This window comes from Magallana gigas, chromosome 3 (genome assembly GCF_963853765.1).
Source record: "Magallana gigas chromosome 3, xbMagGiga1.1, whole genome shotgun sequence".
In the NCBI taxonomy this organism is placed as follows: Eukaryota; Metazoa; Mollusca; class Bivalvia; order Ostreida; family Ostreidae; genus Magallana; species Magallana gigas.
This window is the reverse complement of record NC_088855.1, coordinates 49,628,246-49,652,002: the sequence shown is the minus strand read 5'-3', so window position 1 is coordinate 49,652,002 and position 23,757 is coordinate 49,628,246. Positions and strand designations below refer to the sequence as shown.

At 32.4% G+C, this 23,757-nt stretch overlaps 3 protein-coding genes across 4 annotated transcripts; 2 read left to right on the top strand and 1 right to left on the bottom strand.

Annotated features, from left to right (window-relative positions):
* Positions 1-333: 333 nt before the first annotated feature.
* Positions 334-4,015, top strand: LOC105335898 (coiled-coil domain-containing protein 90B, mitochondrial). Of its 2 annotated transcripts, none has more exons than XM_011440044.4 (7): positions 334-587; positions 1,133-1,267; positions 1,407-1,510; positions 1,630-1,731; positions 2,208-2,321; positions 2,920-3,034; positions 3,365-4,015. In XM_011440044.4, exons 1-7 carry the CDS (start codon positions 362-364, stop codon positions 3,421-3,423), a joined length of 855 nt encoding a protein of 284 aa, XP_011438346.1. In that variant the 5' UTR covers positions 334-361; the 3' UTR covers positions 3,424-4,015. The 2 variants fall into 2 exon arrangements, with proteins under 2 accessions (XP_011438346.1, XP_065936233.1); XM_066080161.1 differs by having other exon boundaries at positions 453-595.
* Positions 3,709-23,478, bottom strand: LOC105335915 (ubiquitin-conjugating enzyme E2 C). Its single transcript, XM_011440061.4, has 5 exons — positions 23,284-23,478; positions 10,342-10,369; positions 6,972-7,058; positions 6,408-6,612; positions 3,709-4,520 (listed from the first exon to the last, which is right to left on the bottom strand). The coding sequence occupies exons 1-5, from the start codon at positions 23,385-23,387 to the stop codon at positions 4,402-4,404; spliced, it is 543 nt and encodes a 180-aa protein (XP_011438363.2). The 5' UTR covers positions 23,388-23,478; the 3' UTR covers positions 3,709-4,401.
* LOC117684572 (uncharacterized) lies at positions 15,052-21,238 on the top strand. The gene is made up of 10 exons (XM_034457268.2): positions 15,052-15,252; positions 16,189-16,320; positions 16,698-16,898; positions 17,331-17,577; positions 18,136-18,291; positions 18,417-18,639; positions 18,953-19,018; positions 19,428-19,496; positions 19,705-19,946; positions 20,635-21,238. Exons 1-10 carry the CDS (start codon positions 15,077-15,079, stop codon positions 20,791-20,793), a joined length of 1,671 nt encoding a protein of 556 aa, XP_034313159.2. The 5' UTR covers positions 15,052-15,076; the 3' UTR covers positions 20,794-21,238.
* Positions 23,479-23,757: the final 279 nt, after the last annotated feature.

The window sequence follows — 23,757 nt, the reverse complement described above, 5'->3', positions numbered from 1 at the left end:
AAAAATTTTGCAGTTACCTAATAATGCTTTTTTTATTTCTTTATCATGATTTTCTATCTCCTAATAATAACTTTTTATTTTCAGCAATTTAGCGACCAATTTGTTTTTTTATGACTTTCTTTCTAGTATTAATTAGGACATTTTTAACCATTACTAAACCTATGACTTTTATCTTGAATTAATGACATTTTACTGGGTGGTTCAACTCATTCAATTAGACATCAGAAGGCTTTCATATCATTTCAACCTTCCTCAACAAACGGAAACGTCCACTGCCTGTGGATTGTGACGCGAATAATTCAACGTAAGACTTAACTGACTTTCATTTAGTCTGTTTTACTTTCACTTTAATCTGTGAGTGATGGCTGGTATCAGAAGAATTGCGTATCGCTTCACAACTATTACAAAGACGATGAAACCCATATCTTCAGAACTGCTTTCATGTCAGTTATGTTTGTTTAATGATTTAAAACAGTTCTCAAAATCAAGTGGACCGCTAAAAGTTTTAGAATCGACGAGGAGAGTCGATAAACTTGTGGTACCTACAGACTATAGTAATGTATCGGCTTGTACATCTTCTGGCAATGGTACGTCCGTAAGTACTGTCACTAATTGTCACTAATCAAATGATTTTACATTTGATATTTTAAACAGGAATTCAGGTGTAATTCAAAAGCGTTAGAAAATGATAATCAATACAGTGATCATTGCATCATGTTTCCTTAAGGTGATATCATGGAACATCTGTCGATATTCATGTAGATAACAGTACATGTTAAAATACCTTTACCGGTTTAGAATTTTAAAATTTAACAATATTTTTCCAAAAAATAAGTTTAAAATTTGGAAAGGTAAAAAAATTAAAATTCCCAGTGGTATTCAAACTCATGACCTACAGGTTCGTAGTGAACGCTCTAACCCATTGCGCTAGCCTGTTAGGTGACAATATTTAGTAAAAAAATATCTATAACATTATACTTGTTTTTATTGTTTATTTCGATAAACAATATGTCACAATATGGAGATGTCCCATACTACCTTAATCAGCATAGTTTCATCCACAGGGATTTTGATTATATTGATATTTATTTAATTACGTTTTGAACTCAAAGTATTTCTTTCTTTGTAACAGCACCAGTGCGATTATATTGCACTTCTAAACCTCCTGATGTGTCCGAGATCCGGAACATAAACCCTTTAGGAAACATACAGTCAAAGGTATATTACTTTGATACCCTGGCAGTGGTACAAAAGCTGATGAAGGAGGGTTAGTTACCTACATGTATCATTTTTGTTTACTGCTTTTGGAGGAAATGTGAAACAATTCACTTTGAAGCACAACAGCATATACACTGACATGAACATTACATTAATTCGCAGTTTTTTAAAATTTAATCATTTTGCAGGTTTTGATGAGAAACAGGCCATGGCTATTAAGGACATTGTACAAGAGGTTCTTCATTCCTCAATAGATCACCAAACCAAAGTCCTCGTTACAAAAGCCCAGCTGGTAGGTACTTGGAGTATATTGATAATTGATACAAGCGACAGGTGGATACATGAAATGCAAATATTTACACTACTGGTTAATAACCCGGTAATAAAAAATGAATTATATTTGTTTTTTAGGAGATTACAACCCAACAAATGATGACCCACTTAAACTCTGTCAAAAAAGATTTGGTGATATTGGAGAAGAGCGAGTTTTCCATGCTGAGAAGTGAAACAGAGGTTTGTTTAAAGCTGCTTGGGCTGATTTTTTAGCTATTAACAAATAATCTTCCATACAAACTAATTATCTTTAAAAAGTTATAGACTTTCACCTATTTACAGCAGCAAAATTGGTCTCTTTTCAAAGATAGAAACATTTGAAGTAAATAAAAAAGTGAAAGCTGTTAATGTGACAGCAAACTGAATTTTTAAAATATGATGCTTATCTCTATGGTGCATGGCATCAATTCAGTTTTCTTCTGCCATACAATATATATTTAGACAAAAAAGAATGTACCGGTACCTTATATGCTTAGTTAGAAAGAAAATTTTTATGACTTATTCAGCTTGTTTTTAGTTAAATACTTGAGTTCCAGGAAATTTTAGAATTTTTCAAATACACATTTCTAGATAGAATTTGAATAATATTTAAAATGTCTTGTCTATTATGTTCACATCTGTTTATAATTACATCTACATGTATTATCATTCTTTAGAAACAGACTATGGAAATACAGCAACTTAAAAAGGCACTTGAAAATGAACTAGATAAACTTAAGGGCCATGTAAGACTGGATATCAACTTGGAAAAGAGCAGGGCAATTGAAGCAGTAAGAAATCACAATAGAATAGTTTCTTTGAAAAAAAATAATTTATTGTTAATGTATAGGATTATTTAGTATTATTAGAAGAAAAGGTAGGATCTGATAATGGTCCATAAGCTAATGTGAAATTCAGAATGTACCAGTACATGTATTTAATAATCACTTGCTTGTACTTTGTTATTTGTCAGTTAGTTATTTGTCTGTGCTGACAACAAATAGATGTACTGCAGTTTGAAGAAATAATGTACCTTCAGGGAGAGAGAAAGGAGAGAGAGAGTTTTTACTTTTAAAAGAATAAATTTTAATACAAATGCAATTGTCCAGTTATTCAGCAACATGTACATACATGTACTGGTATTTAATTGCACAACTTCAGAATATGATCTATAAAAGCTTCCTTCATGTAAATATGATGAGGCCACGAATTATTGATGGGAGCTAGAAAAAAAATTTTGAGTTGGCCCCCACAATCAAAAAGCAAATGCATGAAAGGCTGTTGGTTACTGATCATGTTTTTTGGGATGCTAGTTGAATAATTTGGTTTAGTTCACTTAAACAACATAATGTTCATGTACATATCCATACATGTATTCATATTTTTTAGCATGCAGAAAATGAAAAGAACCTTCAGATGCTGCGCAATAAAATTGAAACCGACGTAGCCAATGTTCGGACATTATTTGAATCCTACAAAAATGATGTTTTTAGGTACTCAATAGGTATGTTTTCTGAGATTATGTGCATTGAAAATAAGTTCCAGCAAGGGTGTGTTATATTGTTGTGCATAAATTCATTTGCACCGATGTCATTTTACATGTACATTGTATTGGCATTTGCCATTGTGCCAGTTTATACATTAACATTTCTCTTATTACATCAGTTCATTATTCTAAAATGTCAAAAAAGATAAGCACAAAGAAAAGTAGATTGATAGCCATTAATTCCATCACTATCTGTAATCTGTAATGAAAAACAAGCGTTTGGCATATTTGATATATCAAGATGTATTTGATTTCTACGATGTTTATAAAAATTTCATTTTATTCCAGCCACTGCCCTCACAGCTGGAGCTACAGTGTTAGCAGTGCTTCGTTTACTGATTCATTGACCAATGGATGAAGTTAATACTTCTCCAAACGAGGTGTCGGACCTTTTAAGAAAACCTTCATGAATAAATTTGGAATTTCAAGCTACAACATAGAAACAATTTTAATAACTACTGAATGTATAAAGGAAAAACTGGGTTAGACAGTTTTTAATTTATAAAAGAAGCAACTTATAAAACAAAATGGCAAACTGCTTTAACCCTAGTTTTTGTGAGTATAAATACTGTAGCTATAAAAATAATTCAATTTACATGTAGTTTTGAATTGTCACACATAATAAACACAGATTTGTTTAATTAAATTTATTGAAATAACATTTTTCAATAAAGGATTCCAATTATTCTGTTGGAATATTTGACAACTGTTTTCCAAAGATTAGGCATATGAGTACATTCTTTTTTACAAGTTATCAAACCTATCATATAGATTTAATAAACACCAAAAGTAGTAGAAAAGATAGAAAAAGTTAGGGAGATTCAAAGAACGATGTTAAGTAAGATGTACAACAGTAATGAAAAAAATTAAAATAAATACAAAATGCAAACATCATACACATTCTACGCACACATACACAATGACGCACACCCTATATCATTCTCCACAAAAAGTTAATGTGTCAGATTAAAATATGTGTTAATGAAAATAAAAAAAATATACAATTGTTCTATTGTGAATTGTTTCTTAATCTGACAAAAATTGTTTGTGATGGGAGTCAAGAGAAATGCATACAGAATTTAAATATATATAAAAGAATATGGTCATTTAAATATGATATTTAAACAGATCTGGCTAAATAGTTTTGGTAAGAAAAAAGGTTCTTTTTTCCTCTACTACCTCCAGTGGGTTAAGTACACACGTTTTTGTCAGTTCACTCCTATCTCTATTATAATGTGATACAAGCATAAACTTATGCTCTTTTGATGCATGTCTCAGACATGCTAGATGAAGATATTGCACGGAAGTGTCCATTATTTCTCTGGCTACGACTGTTTACTGCGGACATCTTTTTCGTATTTCTCCAGCAACACAGACTTGTAGGTTTCTTGGTTTGGCCACAAGGCGGCAGCATCACCATTCAATGGACTGTCATTGTTTGGCTCTGTTGATTTAAAGTTTACAATATTAAAAAGGATACTAAAGTTGCTGTTGAAATTTATGTAGCATTTTAATCAAATTTATTTTAACAACCCAATTAATGTATTACAACATACGTATACATGTACCGGTACATCTCTAAATTATAAGCATATATCGATTGCTTTTTATTTTTAAACAATTTGTAAAATATATTTCTATTATTTGCAAAACACTTCTATACCAGTGATATGGTAGCTGCCTCATGACGGCAATGCTAATGGGTGTGGACCAGTGTAACACTGTTTAGTTAGTGGGTTATCTCTCCTTAATACAGTCAGGAAACATTGTTCCACCTACTAGTGATTATCATGAGTAATGCTTCTAAAAGATGCATGCTTACTGGATTTTAGCATGTATGTTAACTCTACTACTTTTCGCATAAGTCTATCGAGTTTAAACTCAGTCTTCCACCAACTGCTTTTAGAAAATATAGCTCTTCATCAATATATAGTTATGTATGTTGCTTTTATAAATAACGGTTTTGGAGGCCATTGTGGTCCAAAAATCTCGCGACTTGAATTGGCAGGGCTGTCACAGCACTTTTTGGTACGGGGCCAGGTCCCTCTCCATTGGGAAAATTATCGACATTTTTTCTCAAATTGGGAAAATTTAAGATACTTTAATATGTCATTAAATGACTTCTGTATTTAGTAAATCTGTTGTTCATTTCTTAATTAAAGTTTTACAGCTAGCTCATGCACATGATGTTCTCAGGAACCAAGATTTTCATAATTATGAAAAGGACATTTTTTTTTTTTTTATACTTTATTTCATAGATTAAATATTTGCAATATCTTAGAAGCAAAATTCTGTGTATGTTACTGACATCTTGTGTATTTACGGGTATTAGTAAAACCCTGTGACTCAATTACAGCCGTAATGCAGAAGACTTGTTAACGATGTCTAAATTATTTCATGATAATCTAAGCATTTACTTGGAAGGCTTATTATCTAATTACAAGATATCAACCAATGCTACTAGCTGTCATCACAATAATTTATAACCATCCTTTATAAATTTCTGAGCACTTTCAAATGCATCACCGGTAATGCCCTGCTGTATAACAGAAGACTGTATAACGGACCCAAAAGTTGGGCTTTTTATTCACCACAGGGGTTGAGTCCAGTTGTGAGAACCTTTAATTAAAATAATCATCCCAATTGCGTGATTATTTGAGATATAATTAAGCCAGCTTTAATCAATTACAGCAAATGTACTGACCAAAAAGCAAACAGCTCTTGCAAATCTCCCAAGTTGTTAATACATGTAATTACTGGTAATGCAATTGGGAATTTTTATCCTAAAATTGGGAAAATCCGCGGCTTTTTGCCATTGGGAATGGGTCCGATATCCGGTTCAAATTTGAGGGGAGTGATGGCCCTGATTGGGGGCATACTGTTTACTGCTTATGAATGATTGGATTTCAAGCATGTGTTTTACATTGAACGATGACCAAATTCATTTCCCATGATTACATTAGTTACAAGAAATGTCAATATCCTCGCCAAGGAATAGGAAGTTTTGCAACACTGCATGATTTGTGATAAGCACGTAAACATCATTTTTGATATTGAAAAAGAGCATACTATTAATAACCAGTTCTTAAAGTTACTTCTCTTATTTTTTAACTTTTATTGCATATGTTGATAATGATTAAGTCTTTTTTTAAATTTTAGTTGATACCCTTTTAATTTCTAATCAGAGACCCTATAGCTCTACATATATACATGTTTTAAAATCTATGCAAAAAAGACTGTAATGCTACCTCTTGTTGGTTCTAAATCTACCTTTTTTTCACCACTGGAGTTTAATATGTATGCTTTTAACACAACACTAATATTATTTTACCTCCAAGAAGACTCTGAATGGACAGCAGGATGGTGCGGACATCGTACAGGGCGGACCACTTCTCTTTCAGGATGTCCAGACAGATGTTACCACTCTGGTCAACATTTGGGTGGTAGCATGGGGAGTCAAACTTTACAGTAGGGGCTTGGTACGGGTAACCACTTGGAAACTCAAGGGTCAATTTGTAGGTTAATCCTTCATATACCTAGGTAGCAATAGCAGTATGACAAAGACAAATTACAAGGATGAGACAGATTAGAAAATAAATATTTTTGATGTAAATTTTTTATGAGGAGTCTACTTTATACAAATAAATTCCATAGATGATAGATGTCAGAATCAATAGTACTTCTGTATTGAATAGATACAATGATTCTTATTTTACCAGCTTTATTTACTCTAGAGGTCTTAATGGCTATCAAAATATTCTGTGAAAAACTTAGGAATACATTATGAATTTTTACTCAATAAATTCTAAAACCTGGCAGGTTGTACAATAATCCCTGTCAGATAATTGGATGAACTACACTTCAGCTTAATGATAAAAAAAACATTTTTTCTTACCGTTCCTGTTGGTCCTGTCAAGGTTGCAATCCATTTAAAAAGGTTGTCTCCATCAGGAAAAGCAGATATGCCTGGATCACCTTTAGTCTGAAAATTATATTATCACTTGTTTTGTACTTTAACAAATTTAAAATCAGTAAAACAGATTTTTTGGATTTTTATTTAGGAATAAAGGAGGGTTGGCCGGGAAATACCAGTGCTGGGAATTACCGGTGGTAATTACCGGTATTTCCCGCCCCGGTAAATACTACTGCTTTCCACTAAACTGGGAAATACAAATTTATAATCTTCATTTCTTTAGTTTGTTCAATGTAAAACTTATGTTTAGGATAAAAGATATTAACAATAAGCATCCAAAACCAATTTATCATACTTTCCCATTTCAGTGTCACTTTATGAATCTTAAATTCACCAGATATCACCTATTCCAAAAGACTTCTATAATAGCTGCTAATGTACAAATTTTAGTCCAGTTTTTTTTACTTCAAGTTTTGTGTTTTACAGATTTATAATTCAAAGCAGAAAATAAACTGTTATAATTAGTGCAGGTGTAACAAGTAAAAATTTAATAATCACACATGTTGTTTTAATAAATAATTGACAGTTGACAGTTTTGTGCTCCTGTTTTGGGCAGATATATACTGGTACTATGAGTGGGGCTGATTGGCTTCTTCGGTGTGTTCCCGTTTTGCACACATTTGATAATTGGGTACAGAAAAATAGGTGTGGTTTGTGTTGTGATAGCAATTATAGTCTGCTTTCGGTCAAATATTTTACCTGGATTTTTACCTGTGTTTTATCAGTGCCTGAACGATAAAACAAGAAGAATACAGATATTTTGTTGTGTTTTAGGTCTAATAACTATCACCATTTTTTTTTCGTTTGATAAAATAAAGATAATGATATTATATTTAAAAAGTCTGATAAAAATATAATGATTAGATTAGATGAATTGACTTTTACATTTTTGTCTATTTACCTTAAATATAAAACCAAATGAATTAAGAATTATTGCTGGTCCAAAGCCTATTGGAAGCTGATTCAATGGATAATTATATGATGAAGGGGAAAACTACATGTACAAAGACAGTCACATGGGGTACTCAGTGTCTCTTTTTACAATTGCAAATTATGTAAAACGCATGTTTATAATTGATTGTTTGGTATCAACAGAAAGAATAATATGAAAGAAAACAGATCTTTATCACAAAATATTTCAATGTTTGAAGTAGCTACCTTGACAGTAGTTCTTATGACATCACCGCTTTAGTATATGGCGGGTCACTTTCTAGTTTTTCAAATCAGAGGTTAAATACATAAAAAATCTGACAAAAATAAATTAAATATTTTAATATTGATGCGAGATACCTCAAACTGAAAAAGGTTGAAAATGCATGAATTAGGTCTACATTTGATAGGTTTTGTGAAATAATCTTTACAGTTTTTGAAGCATGCATATAAAATTGCCTATTTATCATCATACAGTTTGTCTAATTTCTTCAATTATTCAAGATATAACACAACATAAATGAAAAATATTTAGCAGCGTTTTCACAAGACACATTTCTTCCATTTATGTCAGCAAAAGCAATTATAATTAAATATTAACATATAGATATTTTCTCTTCAAACTTTTAGCATGTACATGTACTTCCTATAGGCATTAAGTTAAACAAAGGCGCTACATATTCAACATTTTTGCAATAATCTTTCTTTTTAAAAAAAAATAATGAAATTGTTCATGACCAAATTGATGCTTGAAATCAAATTCTTGAATATGGATGTCAATTATTATGTAAATGTGCTTTTATGCAAGTTATATAATTTGTAACATAAAATACATGTTAATTTCAATTGCGAGTAGATATGTATTTTTTCTTTTATTGTCAATTGCCCTCGCGGGAATTGTGATATAGACTATAGCAATTAAGCAATTATCTCACCTGGTCAAATTCCCGTTTCGCACACATTTTTTCGATTCCTAATTTTCAAATGTGTGCAAAACGGGAACAAACCGCTTCTTCTTAGGTGTGTTGCATACTGAGGTAGTGACACAGTCACACTTTATTTTTCACAATTTTCTTGCCCCATTTTCACATTCACCAAATAACCAGAAAATGGAACCTTTGATATCATGTTTATGATAACTGTGTAGATGCACCTATACCTGATTAAAGCCTTAAAAACAAATTACAATGGTGTATGAATGAACCATGTTTTGAGTATTCATAAGAAGATAACCAATGCATTACTGACCTGTCAAAACTTGTTAAAATCAAGAACATTATAAAATGTCATATACCGGTAGCTGACAAGGTGTACTATTGTCTACATCCCTACAGATTTGATTAAGACTAATGTCTAAGAGCTCTTTATACTATAAAGAACTCTTCATTCCACTAAAAGTTAATTTTCTTTAATCATATCTCTTGATATGTCATTACTCATACATATAAAAACACCTAAAATCTACATTCTCTGTTCAAGCATTCATTTCTTATCATTATCAATATGCTGTCATTTTAAATCTTTTTAACAAAGGATAAGAGAGCGTGTCCATTTTTTGTTGCATATCCGGTGGTCAGTACAGCTCTCAAATGTCATCATGAAGAATTCACTTTTCAATGCTTGGGCAATATTAATTGTATTTTACATCACAAGTCATTTGGGCAACAAAGTATATCAATCAGAGAAGACCAAAGGAAGGGTTTAATTGACCCTTTTTGGGACTGGGTCCTGTACCCTTTCAATTGGGAATTTGTCAAAATATTGCTTTTTTGGGAAAATAGTTTAACAAATAAGGCTCAATGCAAATTAGCAAAAAAACCAAAAATTCTATACAGTTTTTTTGATTTTCATTTGCATATTACGCGTTTAATCATTAAATTAATGCTTTAATCATAGTAAACCATACTTTTATAACAGAACACTCTAATATTTTAATTGACACATATAAGGATGTTTCACTCGAGTCAGTATAGCATCAAAATCAGCATCCTATCTTTTATAAAACAATACGAAACAGTTATTTTTGGAATTTTTAATTAGATTTTGAATAAAACAGTCAATTTTCAATTGGAAGTGGGTCCTTTTACAGGACCCGCATGCTAGGGATATTATGCCCTGACAGGCCTCTGAATTTTTATCAATAAGCCGTTATAAATAGGCTATACTATAGGGGAATTCCAAAGAGAGAGATATATACCCTATCTATCTATCTATAATGATATACACACGTAGATAGTGTACATTTCTCGATCTCTCTCTCTCTCTCTCATCCCCTACATTTAACGGCTTATTGGCGGCCCGTGAGAAGACAGAGAGAAATGATTGCGAAAAAAAATATCATGATTGTTACATTGTTACTTACCAATAAAGTCATGAGTTCTTGTTGAAGTCTGAAAAAAAAATTGAGCTTGTTTAATAAAAAATCAACTTGTAGACATGAAATAGATAACTGTTATAATTTTAAAAAATCATTATCATTAAATTGGAAAAAAGTTAATGGCAAATTACATGTTTTTATCATAGGAGCCATGTGAAATTTTCATATATGGCAAGAATACAGTACAGTTTCCCAGTGCAGCAATTCTGTAACCCAGTTACAAACGAAACCAAACCAATATGATATTTACCCTTCCTAATTTTAACTTCAACCATGCTTGAAATTCTGTATATACTAACTAACCCATGTCTCTATACTAATCTCTGGTCTGAAACAGGGTTACGAGGGTTACAGACCCTTGTTTCAATATAACGAGGGTTACAAACCCTTGTTTCTATACTAAGCTCTGTTCTGAAACAGGGTTACAAGGGTTACAAGGGTTACAGACTCTTGTTTCAATATAACGAGGGTTACAGACCCTTGTTTCTATACTAAGCTCTGTTCTGAAACAGGGTTACAAGGGTTACGAGGGTTACAGACCCTTGTTTCTATATAAATCTCTGTTCTGAAACAGGGTTACAAGGGTTACGAGGGTTACAGACCCTTGTTTCAATATAACGAGGGTTACAGACCCTTGTGTCTATATAAATCTCTGTTTTGAAAAAGGGTTACAATAGAAACAAGGGTTACAGACCCTTGTTTCTATACTAAGCTCTGTTCTGAAACAGGGTTACAAGGGTTTCGAGGGTTACAGACCCTTGTTTCTATATAAATCTCTGTTCTGAAACAGGGTAAACAGAGGTATCGAACACAAGATAACAGACTTTAAATTAGGCTATCATTTATAATTTGTGCAATTAAAATTAAAAAATTAATATAACTGTTCATAATAATAATTGTTAAATAAATTAAGTTTATTTCCTTACATCTTCAATCAAAACTCAATAAAATATTTAATGCACTTTCTCAATTCTTTTAAAAATGAAAATACAGGTGTTGTGTATACATGTATTTGTTGCGAGTTGCATGGTCAGCAGAACAAAAGCGGGTATTCTCTTAAGGTGTGAAATTGGTTGACCCTCAGAAGCATTACCTGAATTTACCTGTGAAGGAGATGTACACATAATAGCTTTTAACTTGCTAAATGAAAGAATGCTAATCCATTTTATATGAACTAACACGGGTTTGTATATTACGGATTCGTTGAGCAGAACAAAGCAGAGATGAAGAAGACAATGTAAAGGTGTGAAAATTATTTCATCAAAAGCATTACGTGAATTATCTTGTGATGGAGATGTACACATCAATGGCTTTCAACTTGCAAGATGAAAGATATTCAGAGAACTTCATAGACTTATCCTCTGTACAATTTGCATCTATCATCATTGTCACCAGTCTGTGAGATAGGTCACAACAAACCTGGAGCCATTAATGCAATATATCTTAAGGTAAGGAAAATTAGATTTTTTTTTCATCACATATTATAAAACTAATTTTTATCCAACGATTAAAAATATTTATAATGCCCTGCTGTTTTCAGTAAAGGGTTCTGGCCGGTTGCATTGACATGCAATTATTAGCTTCAATTTTTTTTTAAATATGATAAATACAAATACAAATATTTTATTGGCACAAACTCAATTACAATAATTGGCAATTAAGGCCCAATGGATATATAGGAACATCATTGTATGTTTACAATAACTACATGCATGTACAGTATATATATTTTTACTGATCTATATATATCAGTTTAACATTTCCTTAGACTAATTGATATCTGTGTTCAAAAGTTAATGAATTTATTAATAACAGTAACTTTTAGAATAGTATGTATTTCACTATTTAAACATACATGTAAATGTATCTTTCTTTGTGCAAGTTATTGGCAATATTTATTTTAATTATCTTTTAAAAATTACTAAAATACCTGTTCCTTAGATGAGAATAGGCTTTACATTGAAAAAGAAAATGAGTTTCATCTTCAATTGCAGCAGTTTTACAAGCATTACAATATCTTTCATTCCTAAATGTGGCATTAAATCTACCACTTTCTATTGCAAGTTTATGTGCACTTAATCTTATTCTACTAATAGAGGATCTCTATAATGTATATCAACATAAGGACTTCTTTTTCTCATATATAATTTTTGAAAAAATGAAAGTTTTTCTGAACTAAAAATTTTTGATGATTGCTCATATATCTACTTGGATACAGTTGGTCAATTGCAATGATCATCTTTGCTTTATGTTTGGTAAAAAGTGTTGAATTGTGCTTTTATAATTACTAATGTTTGAGAATCCCAAATTATCTAGGATGCCATAAATTTTCTTAGTCCAGGAATTGGAATTGATCAATCCCAGATATAATTTAAATGCCAAAGAATAAGACGTTATCAAGTGATTCCAATATTTAATGCTTGAGAATGAGATTTTAGACCAAAGTGGTAACCTGTTTAATTCTGCCAAACAACCAGCATTAGATGCTTTGCAATGTAATCCAAGAAATTTTACATCAAATTTTTCGATAAGTGAAATATCTTTCAATGAGAGATCCACTCCCCATATTTCACAACAGTAAAGAAGTAGAATCAAAAAGTTTTTCTAAGAGCTTACATGGATTATCAATACCAATTAAAAAAATTATATTTATCATTCCTTTAACTATTAAGTCACCAGATCTAAATATAACATTGGTCCCAATCTTCATAAGATAATATTGCACAGTGAAAACTTTAAAAATGCTAATTTAACACTGTATAATGTCCAGATAAATTACACAGCCTCCATTAAAAAAAAAAGTTGCTGATTGGCTTGATCAATCCATTCAAGAGACAAATTAAATATTTCTTACAGACAATTTGATTACCGATAACTACCCTAGCTAGTAACATGGCATAAACTTAAGGTTTTTTTTTATTTTTTTTAATTTTTATATTTTTTGCTTTTGAATAATTCTTTCCATGCATATATCTTATAAACAAGAATGCTGATCAGGAATATAAATGGATTTAGGTAAGCTTAGATTAAGAGAAATAATTGAAATCAATTTAGTACTGGGTAATTTGAAAGTAACCAGTAACACAGAAAGAGCAAAGGATACTAATTTAATGAAATTATTTCTTCTTTCAGTGAGATTAAATGTAAATATTTAATGTATCTGGAAATAATTAATTCATTATATATATATAAGCATCTTTTACAAAGACTGCATGAATATAAGTACCGGTAATGTTCAAATTTTACAAAATTTTATGTGCACTTGTATTTACTTAGTACAAACAAATGATTCTAACAAAGTCAAAAAATGTAATTGTATATGAACCTAATTATGTAATACTCGCTTGTTACTAATTATAGAAATTTTTCTTAAAAATAAACATAATATATAAACAACTAGCATTTCATCGAAGAAACTACAATATGGCATATATTATCAAGGTCCAAATTATGATGACCTACTGAATATAAACTGGTATGAATCAGTGTTTAACTATTGTAATAACATCAATGATGTAAATCAAAACTTTATATCTTATATATATTGTATTACGTCATTTGTTATAAACAAACACCAAACAAACTACAATACGCCCTACTGATAAGGCCTGTACAACAGAAATTCTACAGAAAATGAGGCAAAGAAAACCAATATACACAAAAAAGCAAAAATTACAAAAACATCCAAATTTAATACATTGGCAGAAATTTCAAAAGTTACTTAACATGCTTAATGAAGTTTTCGATTTGGTGCGAAAGAGCAGGAGAGGGTATAAAGCAACTGCACGGTTTCATAACTTGTTGATAAGTCCTTCCAACAGAAGAGTGGTAGGTTATAGTAAAAAAATTCTCCCCCACCCCCTTTCAAAACTCATAATGGAAGAAAACTGATTCATCGCATTGATATTGCTCAAAAACTAAATACACTGTACTTTCTTTTTTTAAGTATTTATCATATTGAAATGAATCAAACTTGCCTGAACATGCATGATCCTGGACCTCCAAAATATGACTTTCCTAATTTTGAATACATATACATGTATGTAAGTGATCAGGGTATTCTTGATCAGTAAGTATACTAATTGGCAATTCTAAAGCATGTGGACTTGATGATATACCTCCCACTGAGCGCACGTGTAAATTCTGTATCTTGGACGAAATAGAGGACGAATTCTCAAACTGCTCTTACATCTTATAAACCAGCAAACTGAACTCCTAGAGTTCAATATAGTTTGGCATGTTGTTTTGTAAAGAGGTTTCAAAAATTCTCTAGTACCTGTAGTCTTGGGGTCAAATGATTGGTATAAAATGACTTTTTTCCACCAAAAAACCTCCTTCCTCAAACTACTCCTACATTTTCAACAATAGACAATTAAATCATCTCTTGGAATATGTTTTGGGGTGTTTTAGGGCTATAAAATGACGCGCAATAAGGTTGCGGAAATTTCAGTTTTGTCAATTTTGGGGGTTATTTACGTGACTGAAAGATGATCTACAAACACAAAATGTTAAAATTATTAAAAAATTTAAAATTCACATGCAAGCTAGCGAATGGTTCAACTCCAGATTGTACAGAAATGTCAATATATAAATAAAGGTGTATCTCATTTTTTATAAAATTTATAATTTTAAAAAACTACTAGAAATAGCATGTAGCCTCCTAAAACCAATAGTAATTCAATCCATTTATTTTAAGATTCCACCAGCTTCCAACCCATTCATGTGGATACCAGGATGGCCTGGCTGCCCACCCCAAGGAATGGCCAGACAGTTTGCCGAACCTCCTGGCCTTAATCCTTTATCAAGGTTCATAGAGTTGGCACACACACAACTAAGAGACAACTTTGTCCCAGCCCTGCTCTCTTTGAGTTGCATGCTGATGATGGCAAACTACAGGTAATTAAAAACTTGAGAATGTGTAAATCTAGTAATGACAGCTTTTTCATCTTATAAGATATCAGGTTTAATAAAGTCAACCTTAAACCTTAAAACAGAAAAAATATTGTTGTACATTAAGTCAGGATTTACATTTATTCGTATATGATTTGTTACTGTCTGTTGACAGATTTATTATAAAGTGTGTGGGGGGGGGGTGTCAAGGACACAAGCATTTGCTTTAATTGTTAAGATCAAAGATGGTGTCTGTAAAACAATAACAGGTTTTATCCAGAGATGTGTGTTAATCTTATCTGAAGCAAACCAGATAAATATATTAAAGAAGATACATGAAACATTGAAATGCTTGATTTGGAAATGTGGCTTTTACATTCAATGACAATAATTTTTCGTAAAGGGGCATGGTGACGATTTTGGTCAAAAATTATTTTATCAATTTTGATTTTTGTACTACGCTTCGAAAGGCATTTTAATAGGCAACCAACATTTAAGTGTCATTCTGAAAGTTACAAAGCTTACATTTCTTTGCTATGTAAACAAAGCTTTAACTTTTTAATGTTGAAGTTAAAATTCCAGTTTTACACCTAAAATCAATGTGTCAAACATAAGGACCTGTTTTTTTATGTTCAAATTTATTAAGAAGATATGCAAATTAGCTTGAAAATGATTTTCTAGATTTTATACAGGTATATTGAACATATAATGTAAACAAAAACAGGGCATATGAGCTTTGACAAAAACTGTGAGCCATGTATCCTGCTTATAATTCTACAACTGACTTTCAAATTTCATTTGAATATTGGGAATGCATTCCTAAAGCATTGTAAGTAAACAGAAAAAATAGAATTTGACCAAAATCAAGACCATGCCCCTTAAGACAATATGGTATACATTTACTGTATGCAATTGACTAAAACTTTTTTTCGTCCTTCGCAGAGACATCTTGGCCAAGTTGGGACATTTTAACCTCCCCCTTCTATTTGGACCACCTAAAGTAGGAAAGACTTTGGTTGCACAGTGTGCAGGACTCTTCAGTGGGCTTTCCTTGGATGAATCCATCACCAGCAGGTAATTAGAAAAACCTTTTACACATCTGACTCTAACAATATATGATATAAAACAGAATGACCTAATAATCACTAATAATCACAAAAACTTGGAACATGATTTTTTTTCTACTTTGTTATAGTTATTGCTGGTAACTAGTTCTTAAAAAAATATATATAAAAAAACCAAAGACAAAAAAATACCGGTAGTAAAATGTTGATTAGGATTTTTTATCCTTTAGTTTTCAATTGTAGCTGGTAAAGTGATAAGTACATGGATATATCCAACTTCCATGCCATTATTACTTGATGCATTAACCATTGAGGTCGTTCAAGTATTTATTCAAGCTTTTGTTTTGAATGTAACCTTAAATATTGACTTCAATGTATCATTTTCAGAGATACCCTAACCTATCTGACGGATGCTTTTGCTAAGTCCACCCTTCCCTTTGTATGGGATGACCCTACTTCAGTAGCAGATGTCAAACAGGTTGCTGTGGACTTGGCCAATGGTGCAGCAAGGGGAAAATCGGGAGGACACCAGTTCCCTCAGACAGCGTGCCTTGTGACAGCCAACTTCGACATCCATCAGATGGAAAAGTAAGCATGTCCTATCTGTCAAAAACTACTATTTTTTTTCAATGAATGACAATAATTTATAGAGATTATTTGAAATTTGGGAGGGCTTTAAAAAATAGTTGATACTGTATAGTGTTGGTAAATAGTTATAATGATTGGCCAGTCCTATTCAAGATATTATGCATCATAAGTACCGGTAAATAAAAACTGTCGCCCAAATACAATAAAATGATGAACCATAACTTTCCTAAAAAATGTCAGCATTTTGCTAAGGCCTTCAATGGTTTTCAAAAATAAGGCTCCTGCCTTCCATGGAATAAACAGTTTTGAAGGTTTATATCATAGTTGAACAAAAAACAAGAAAATGATGTAAAACATTGGCCAGGTAAATTGTTATTGGGACAATTTTAATACCGGTAATCTCTTACTAATGAAATACTTTTAATTTTGAAGGTATCACTCCAGGCTGTTCGTCATAGTCTTTTTAAGACCCAAGGCCAACCCCCAACCAGGCACCTTTGCAGTTCTTACTAAGGCAGCAATTGCAGCCTCCTCTGCTTTCATTTCCCTTAAGTTGATGGCCAGCGAAATTGAAGCGGAGGAGATTGCAAACGTAACATCGGGATTGCTGTCTTATCTGGAAGGACTGGACATCAGAGTTGCAGAGGGCATTGCTCTCCCTCTGATTATTTGCAAAAAGGTAATGAAAAACCTGTTGAATTGATATAAAAAATTTTAATTTGTATTCCAGTTAATTTATATAAAATCTACAAGATAACATTATGCTTATATAGGCCAGGATAGGTTTTTGAGTTTTGGGTGGACGCTAAACAAAGAAAAAAATTGCAATGGCCTTAGCTGCATACATAACAAGTGATTTTCCTCAAATTGAAATATGTGTTTACATATTTTGTTGTGTTATTTCCTTTAACGTACTTCGAAGCTTAATCTTTTTATCATAATGTCAAAAACACAATGGCAATGCTCACCTACCATACACTGGAAAAATCATTTGAAAGAACATTTTCCCTTTCCAAATCGAAGTATTTTTATCTGTATTTTGTTACTTACTTTTAATTTTATGAGTGATATAGGAAAAAATTCATAAAAAAAAGTATAAATACACTGTATTTCATTAGATAAGGCAAAACCACAGGCAGTGAAAATTAAAGTCGGCCTCATTAAAAGCTGAACATGAGAAAATATATACCAGTACTAGTAATAGACAGAAAATTAATGCATTAATTTTTTTATTTAGATGCTGGAGGTTACAGAGAAAGGGCATTTGTGGCAGCAAGTCAGGGCATATGTGAAGGATGTGTTGCTGCCCTACCACGAAAATACAACTTTGAACCACCAACCATCCAAAGCAGCAAATCGAATGTTGAAAGAACTTGGAGGGTTGTGCCAACATGTGAGTTCATGTCTTTATTAATAAATATTAAAAGGTCATAAAATACACTTTAAAAGTAATGATTATATCTGCCATATTTATCCAAACATATCCACCTTCTCTTACATTATATTTCAATTTTCTAGGAGAAAAAAGACATCCTCAGATGTTTGGAGGACTCCGTCCTGCTGGACAAGGCCAGAGCAGCAGCAGCTTTGAACATTGCAGTTTCTGAAGTGGTTGCTGTCCTAAAAAACACGCCTGGGGCAGAGATCAACAAATCAGGGAGGATTATGGGGAAAGTGAGGAAAGTCGCGAAAATCCCCATGAGTGTTTTATCTGAAGACACCATTCGATGCCTTACCTCAGGTAATTCCTAACAGAGATTCATTGTTTGCTTTATAGTGTGATATATTACATCAAGGTCAGCTTGTAATTTAAAAGAGATACACAAACCATATTATAGAGCAGTCTCAATTTTCCTTATGATGATCTTATAAGAAGTAGTGTACACTTAAGTTTCATGCATTTGTTCTTATGATGAGCTCCTTCAGAGGAATTATATTTTATTGAATAGAAAATAATTTTGAGATTTTTCATACAACTCCTCGATATTGCACATTTTTTTACTAAAAGCAAAGCATGTACAAGTCATTGATATCCATTTTTTTTGTTTTTGTAGAATCTGACGATGAAGTGGAAGAAACCAGAGTTAGGGAAACAACCTTCCCAGAGATCCAGGACAATGGTAACATGATTTGAAATTATAATCATTTGTCTCAATCAAGTGTTTTTGCAATTGATTCATGACTTAAAAAAGAAACCCAATTGTTCAGTTATCTAGTGTGGTACTCTGTTCAGAATAGACCCCAATCTTTTACTCTTAGTTCAGAGGGCTGGAGAATAGTGTCCGTTTTTAGGTTATATTTACCTTCTCTCAGTATGATATATGGCATTATGCTCAAATTTGAAAGCATAAATATTCGACTTTTTCACTTTTCTCAATATTAGTTTATGGTCATATTGTCAGATGTGAAAGTTTAAGGTAGATCTGATGGTTAATTTGTTGACCATCAATCCTCCTTAATGTGCTGCTCTTTTTTTGACTAAAAACAGAGTGTACAGATCATTGATATCCATTTTTTTTGTTTTTGTAGAATCTGACGTTGAAGTTGAAGAAACCTGCAGAGTGAGGGAAACAACCTTCCCAGAGATCGAGGACAATGGTAACATGATTTGAAATTATAATTATATACAGTTGGGCTCAAAATTAAATCATCAAGACAATTCTTTTAAATGGAATGATAACAATGCAAATTGATTAGAGACACCAAATCTAGTAGTGACACTTTAATATTGAAGTAACATGAGCTATTGATCTTCATAATAGTTAAACTCTGAAGAAAATTTAACGAATATAATAATTCTCTGTAGTAGATACCCCGGACACGGAACAGGATTCCTTTGACATGGGTGACCTTCCTCCACCACCACCACCTCTACCATCACTAAATGGGTCAATCTCCAATGACTTTCCACCCCCACCATTCATTGAAATGATGGGGAATATGTCAGTGGACATGGGCACCCCAATAGAAGAAGGACATCAAGCAGATGAGCCCCTCCCCTCCCCACCCAGACTGCCTCTGGAGTCTGTTCAGAGGGTACCGATGAGTGTAAGTATGCTAATGCTTCCACTAACATAATGAATGTTTAGATCAATTTGATGTGAGAGATCACTATTTAATGAAAACACATTCTAAAAGCTTAATTATACAATATTTCCATTTCAACTGTCTTTGTTAGTGATAACATTACAAATCAATTTTGAAGCCTATAGCCCAATAATTTTATAAAAGATGAGCAACACAAAATGGGCATGTCCTATAATATAAGCAAGAATTTGTATTGGCTGCGCCGCATAGTAATACTTTGCATGTGCTACATAAAATCATAGTGCTTTTGAAATGTTGTTTTAAAGTGAAGAACTTGGAAATATAACCAAGTAATGAGGTGTCATTATTATGAGGTGATAGTTTTGGTTAAAGCATGGTCGAATCTAGCATAAAGTCCTTCAGGCTTAATTTATTGGATTTGACCACACTCTGGACTTAACTTGTCACCCCAAAGAATGATTTCTTATTCCATACATAAGTATATAATAAAGCAGATCGAGTTTAATTGGCATATCAGAAAATGTTGTTATCCATTTTATTCATTTTAGTCTTGTACTCAGTATAGTTATAAAAATATAGGAATGTGTGTATATGGGGAATTCACTACGTGAAAAACGTAGGATTTGATTTAAATGCTGATTTAGATGAGAGTGTGCCAAATTAGTAAAGTATGGTTTCTTTTTTTAAGGACCTTTGTGCCACTTGTGGAAAGAAAGGGAGAAGAGGCCTCCTTTGGCTTTGCTGTGATGGATGCCAGCAGTGGTACCATCGGAGTTGTGCAGGGATCTCCGTACAGGCGTACAAAACCATCGGAGGAAATCCCTGGAACTGCAGACATTGCCACTGAGTGTTGCCCCTTATTCTGGAATTATGACCTCTTGTGAAAAATTCTGTTTGTAACCATCAAAAAAGTTATGATTTTTTTTAGATTTACTAAATGAATTAACATGAACAGATCATTATCAGAATACATATCATATTAACCGCTTATGATTCTGTTCATGTTGATTGGATTTAATATTGTTGATGTTCATTTTTTATTTACAGTTCACTATGTACGAGTTATTGTTACTCGTAATGTTAACATGTGTATGTCAACAATCATTTATCTATATTTCAGTTATTGTTGATTGGAAGAGCATTTATTATATTTAAAATGTATTTTAAACAATTCTATTTATTCAACAATTTTAATTTAACTGATTCTGTTGTGTTTGTATGTTATGTGGCATGCCGAGCAATTATGTATAATAAAATATACAGCACATGTTTCTTCTTTGATACAATTATTTCTATTGTATTTTGTCACATGTAGGGTGCAATGATAGTTAATGGATAAAAGATATCAACAAAAAGCTGACTGCAAAACACTTTGACATATCAATCTTTAAAAGTGGGCAAAAGGAGACTCAAAGTGGTTGTATCAAAGAATTCTGATGAAAAAAGATATCAATTATAGACACTTTTGATTAACCATCTATACACAGTATACTAATACTGAAGAAACATAAAAACAATGGAGAAAGGTCACAGCAGAACAAGGACTCATTGAATTTAACCATTTAGCAATTATTTATATATAAATGCAATGAAAAGTAATGAAATTTTAAGCAGGTATTTTTTTTTTTAATATTGGAATCTAAAATATTGAAGAGATAAAGTAGAGACACTAATTAAAATTCATGTTGGATTCTTTTTTATAACAGTTTGAATTTTACTTCATGAAAAAGAAAATTTAGAAGAGTCAAAGAATATTTATAGAGATTAATCAATGAAAGTGATATGAACTCAGATGATGATATAATTATGAAATGTTATCTTTGTTGAAAATTAAATATTTTCAATTTGTCAACAAAAAAAAATATGTAGTATATGTTAATTAACATTCCAAGTTTATGGAAATTTTCGCTACCACATATTTGTTTGAAATTCAAATCATACAAATCGGATGCTACACATAGACTTTACTGTAAAATGCTAAGTGAAATGAAATGAAATGGACAGTATGAATCAAAAGTTAGTAACTCTTTCAATGGTTCAGATAGATACAATTCAATAAGATACCATGGTCTGCTATAATCCCTGTAACCCTGTCTTAGAGCATAGATATGTATAGAAAAAAAGGTCTGTTACCCTCATAACCCTTGTAATCCTGTCTAATAGCATAGCTTAGTATATAAACAAGGGTCTGTAACCCTCGTAACCCTTGTAACCCTGTTTCAGAACAGAGCTTACTATAGAAACAAGGGTCTGTAACCCTCGTAACCCTTGTAACCCTGTTTCAGAACAGAGCTTAGTATATGAACAAGGGTCTGTAACCCTCGTAACCCTTGTAACCCTGTTTCAGAACAGAGCCTACTATAGAAATAAGGGTCTGTAACCCTCGTAACCCTTGTAACCCTGTTTCAGAACAGAGATTTATATAGACACAAGGGTCTGTAACCCTCGTAACCCTTGTAACCCTGTTTCAGAACAGAGCTTAGTATATGAACAAGGGTCTGTAACCCTCGTAACCCTTGTAACCCTGTTTCAGAACAGAGCTTACTATAGAAATAAGGGTCTGTAACCCTCGTAACCCTTGTAACCCTGTTTCAGAACAGAGATTTATATAGACACAAGGGTCTGTAACCCTCGTAACCCTTGTAACCTTGTTTCAGAACAGAGATTTATATAGAAATAAGGGTCTGTAACCCTCGTAACCCTTGTAACCCTGTTTCAGAACAGAGCTTACTATAGAAACAAGGGTCTGTAACCCTCGTAACCCTTGTAACCCTGTTTCAGAACAGAGCTTAGTATATAAATAAGGGTCTGTAACCCTTGTAACCCTGTTTCAGAACAGAGCTTACTATAGAAACAAGGGTCTGTAACCCTCGTAACCCTTGTAACCCTGTTTCAGAACAGAGCTTAGTATAGAAACGAGGGTCTGTAACCCTTGTAACCCTGTTTCAGAACAGAGATTTATATAGAAACAAGGGTCTGTTACCCTCGTAACCCTTGGAACTCTGTTTCGGAGATTTTCTCTAAAACAATGGTCTTCCCTCTCTTATACAAATTTGTATAAGTTTTTCTTAAATGATTTACCTTATCTAAGATATACCTGATTCTTTTTTGACTCTACATAAGGATCATCATTTCTCATCCTTGTGTAACCGGGTTACAAAATTGCCGCACTGGGAAACTGTACTGGATTTGAGACATATCTAGAAATTTTATTAATTTGCTTTCACCATGTTCATTGGTAATATTTTGCCTGTTTCTCACTTATTTCAATATTTCAACAAACTGATAACATTTATCTTTTACACCGTTTTATGAAAATCGTTGTTATATGACATACCGTTTGCTGACCGAGTGGTTATCTCGAGCTTGATTTGAAGAGCTGGACATGTCCTTGCTCCTTCCTGTTGTTTGGGCAGCAGGGTTAGTATTCTGTGTTGCCATTTTGTTTACAAGCTCCAGAAAGATGTTCCAACTTGCCTTCGTTTTAAAATTCGTGTAAATATTCTACAGCCAATGAATTGCCAGGAAGTAGGTTTTAACCAATAGAATTCAGCGTTGCATTTTTTCTCATCGGAACCCCTCTTGAGAGTAACTGCAGATGGCGGGCGGATCTATGATTATTAAGCCACCCCCTCCGTTTTAGAGAGAATCTAAACGTACATTATAACTTAACTATGCGCAATCATGGAAAAATAGTTTGTTATGACCATCTTTTCTGTTCTATTACGTTAACATTGAAATTACACCAGAGATATGAATGACATTTTTTCATACCTACATTGTGTATCTATCTATAACTGTTAGTCATATA

Excerpts from the sequence above, each read along its gene's own strand:
- LOC105335898 (XM_011440044.4), top strand. The coding sequence starts at position 362 with ATGGCTGGTATCAGAAGAATTGCGTATCGCTTCACAACTATTACAAAG. Across the intron at positions 588-1,132 it reads TTGTACATCTTCTGGCAATG|CACCAGTGCGATTATATTGC; the intron begins GTACGTCCGTAA and ends TCTTTGTAACAG. Across the intron at positions 1,511-1,629 it reads TCGTTACAAAAGCCCAGCTG|GAGATTACAACCCAACAAAT; the intron begins GTAGGTACTTGG and ends TTTGTTTTTTAG.
- LOC117684572 (XM_034457268.2), top strand. The coding sequence starts at position 15,077 with ATGTGGATACCAGGATGGCCTGGCTGCCCACCCCAAGGAATGGCCAGA. Across the intron at positions 18,292-18,416 it reads TTGGAGGGTTGTGCCAACAT|GAGAAAAAAGACATCCTCAG; the intron begins GTGAGTTCATGT and ends TCAATTTTCTAG. Across the intron at positions 18,640-18,952 it reads CATTCGATGCCTTACCTCAG|AATCTGACGATGAAGTGGAA; the intron begins GTAATTCCTAAC and ends TTGTTTTTGTAG.
- LOC105335915 (XM_011440061.4), bottom strand. The coding sequence starts at position 23,387 with ATGGCAACACAGAATACTAACCCTGCTGCCCAAACAACAGGAAGGAGC. Across the intron at positions 10,370-23,283 it reads AACCACTCGGTCAGCAAACG|ACTTCAACAAGAACTCATGA; the intron begins GTATGTCATATA and ends TTTTTTTTTCAG. Across the intron at positions 6,613-6,971 it reads TGACAGGACCAACAGGAACG|GTATATGAAGGATTAACCTA; the intron begins GTAAGAAAAAAT and ends ATTGCTACCTAG.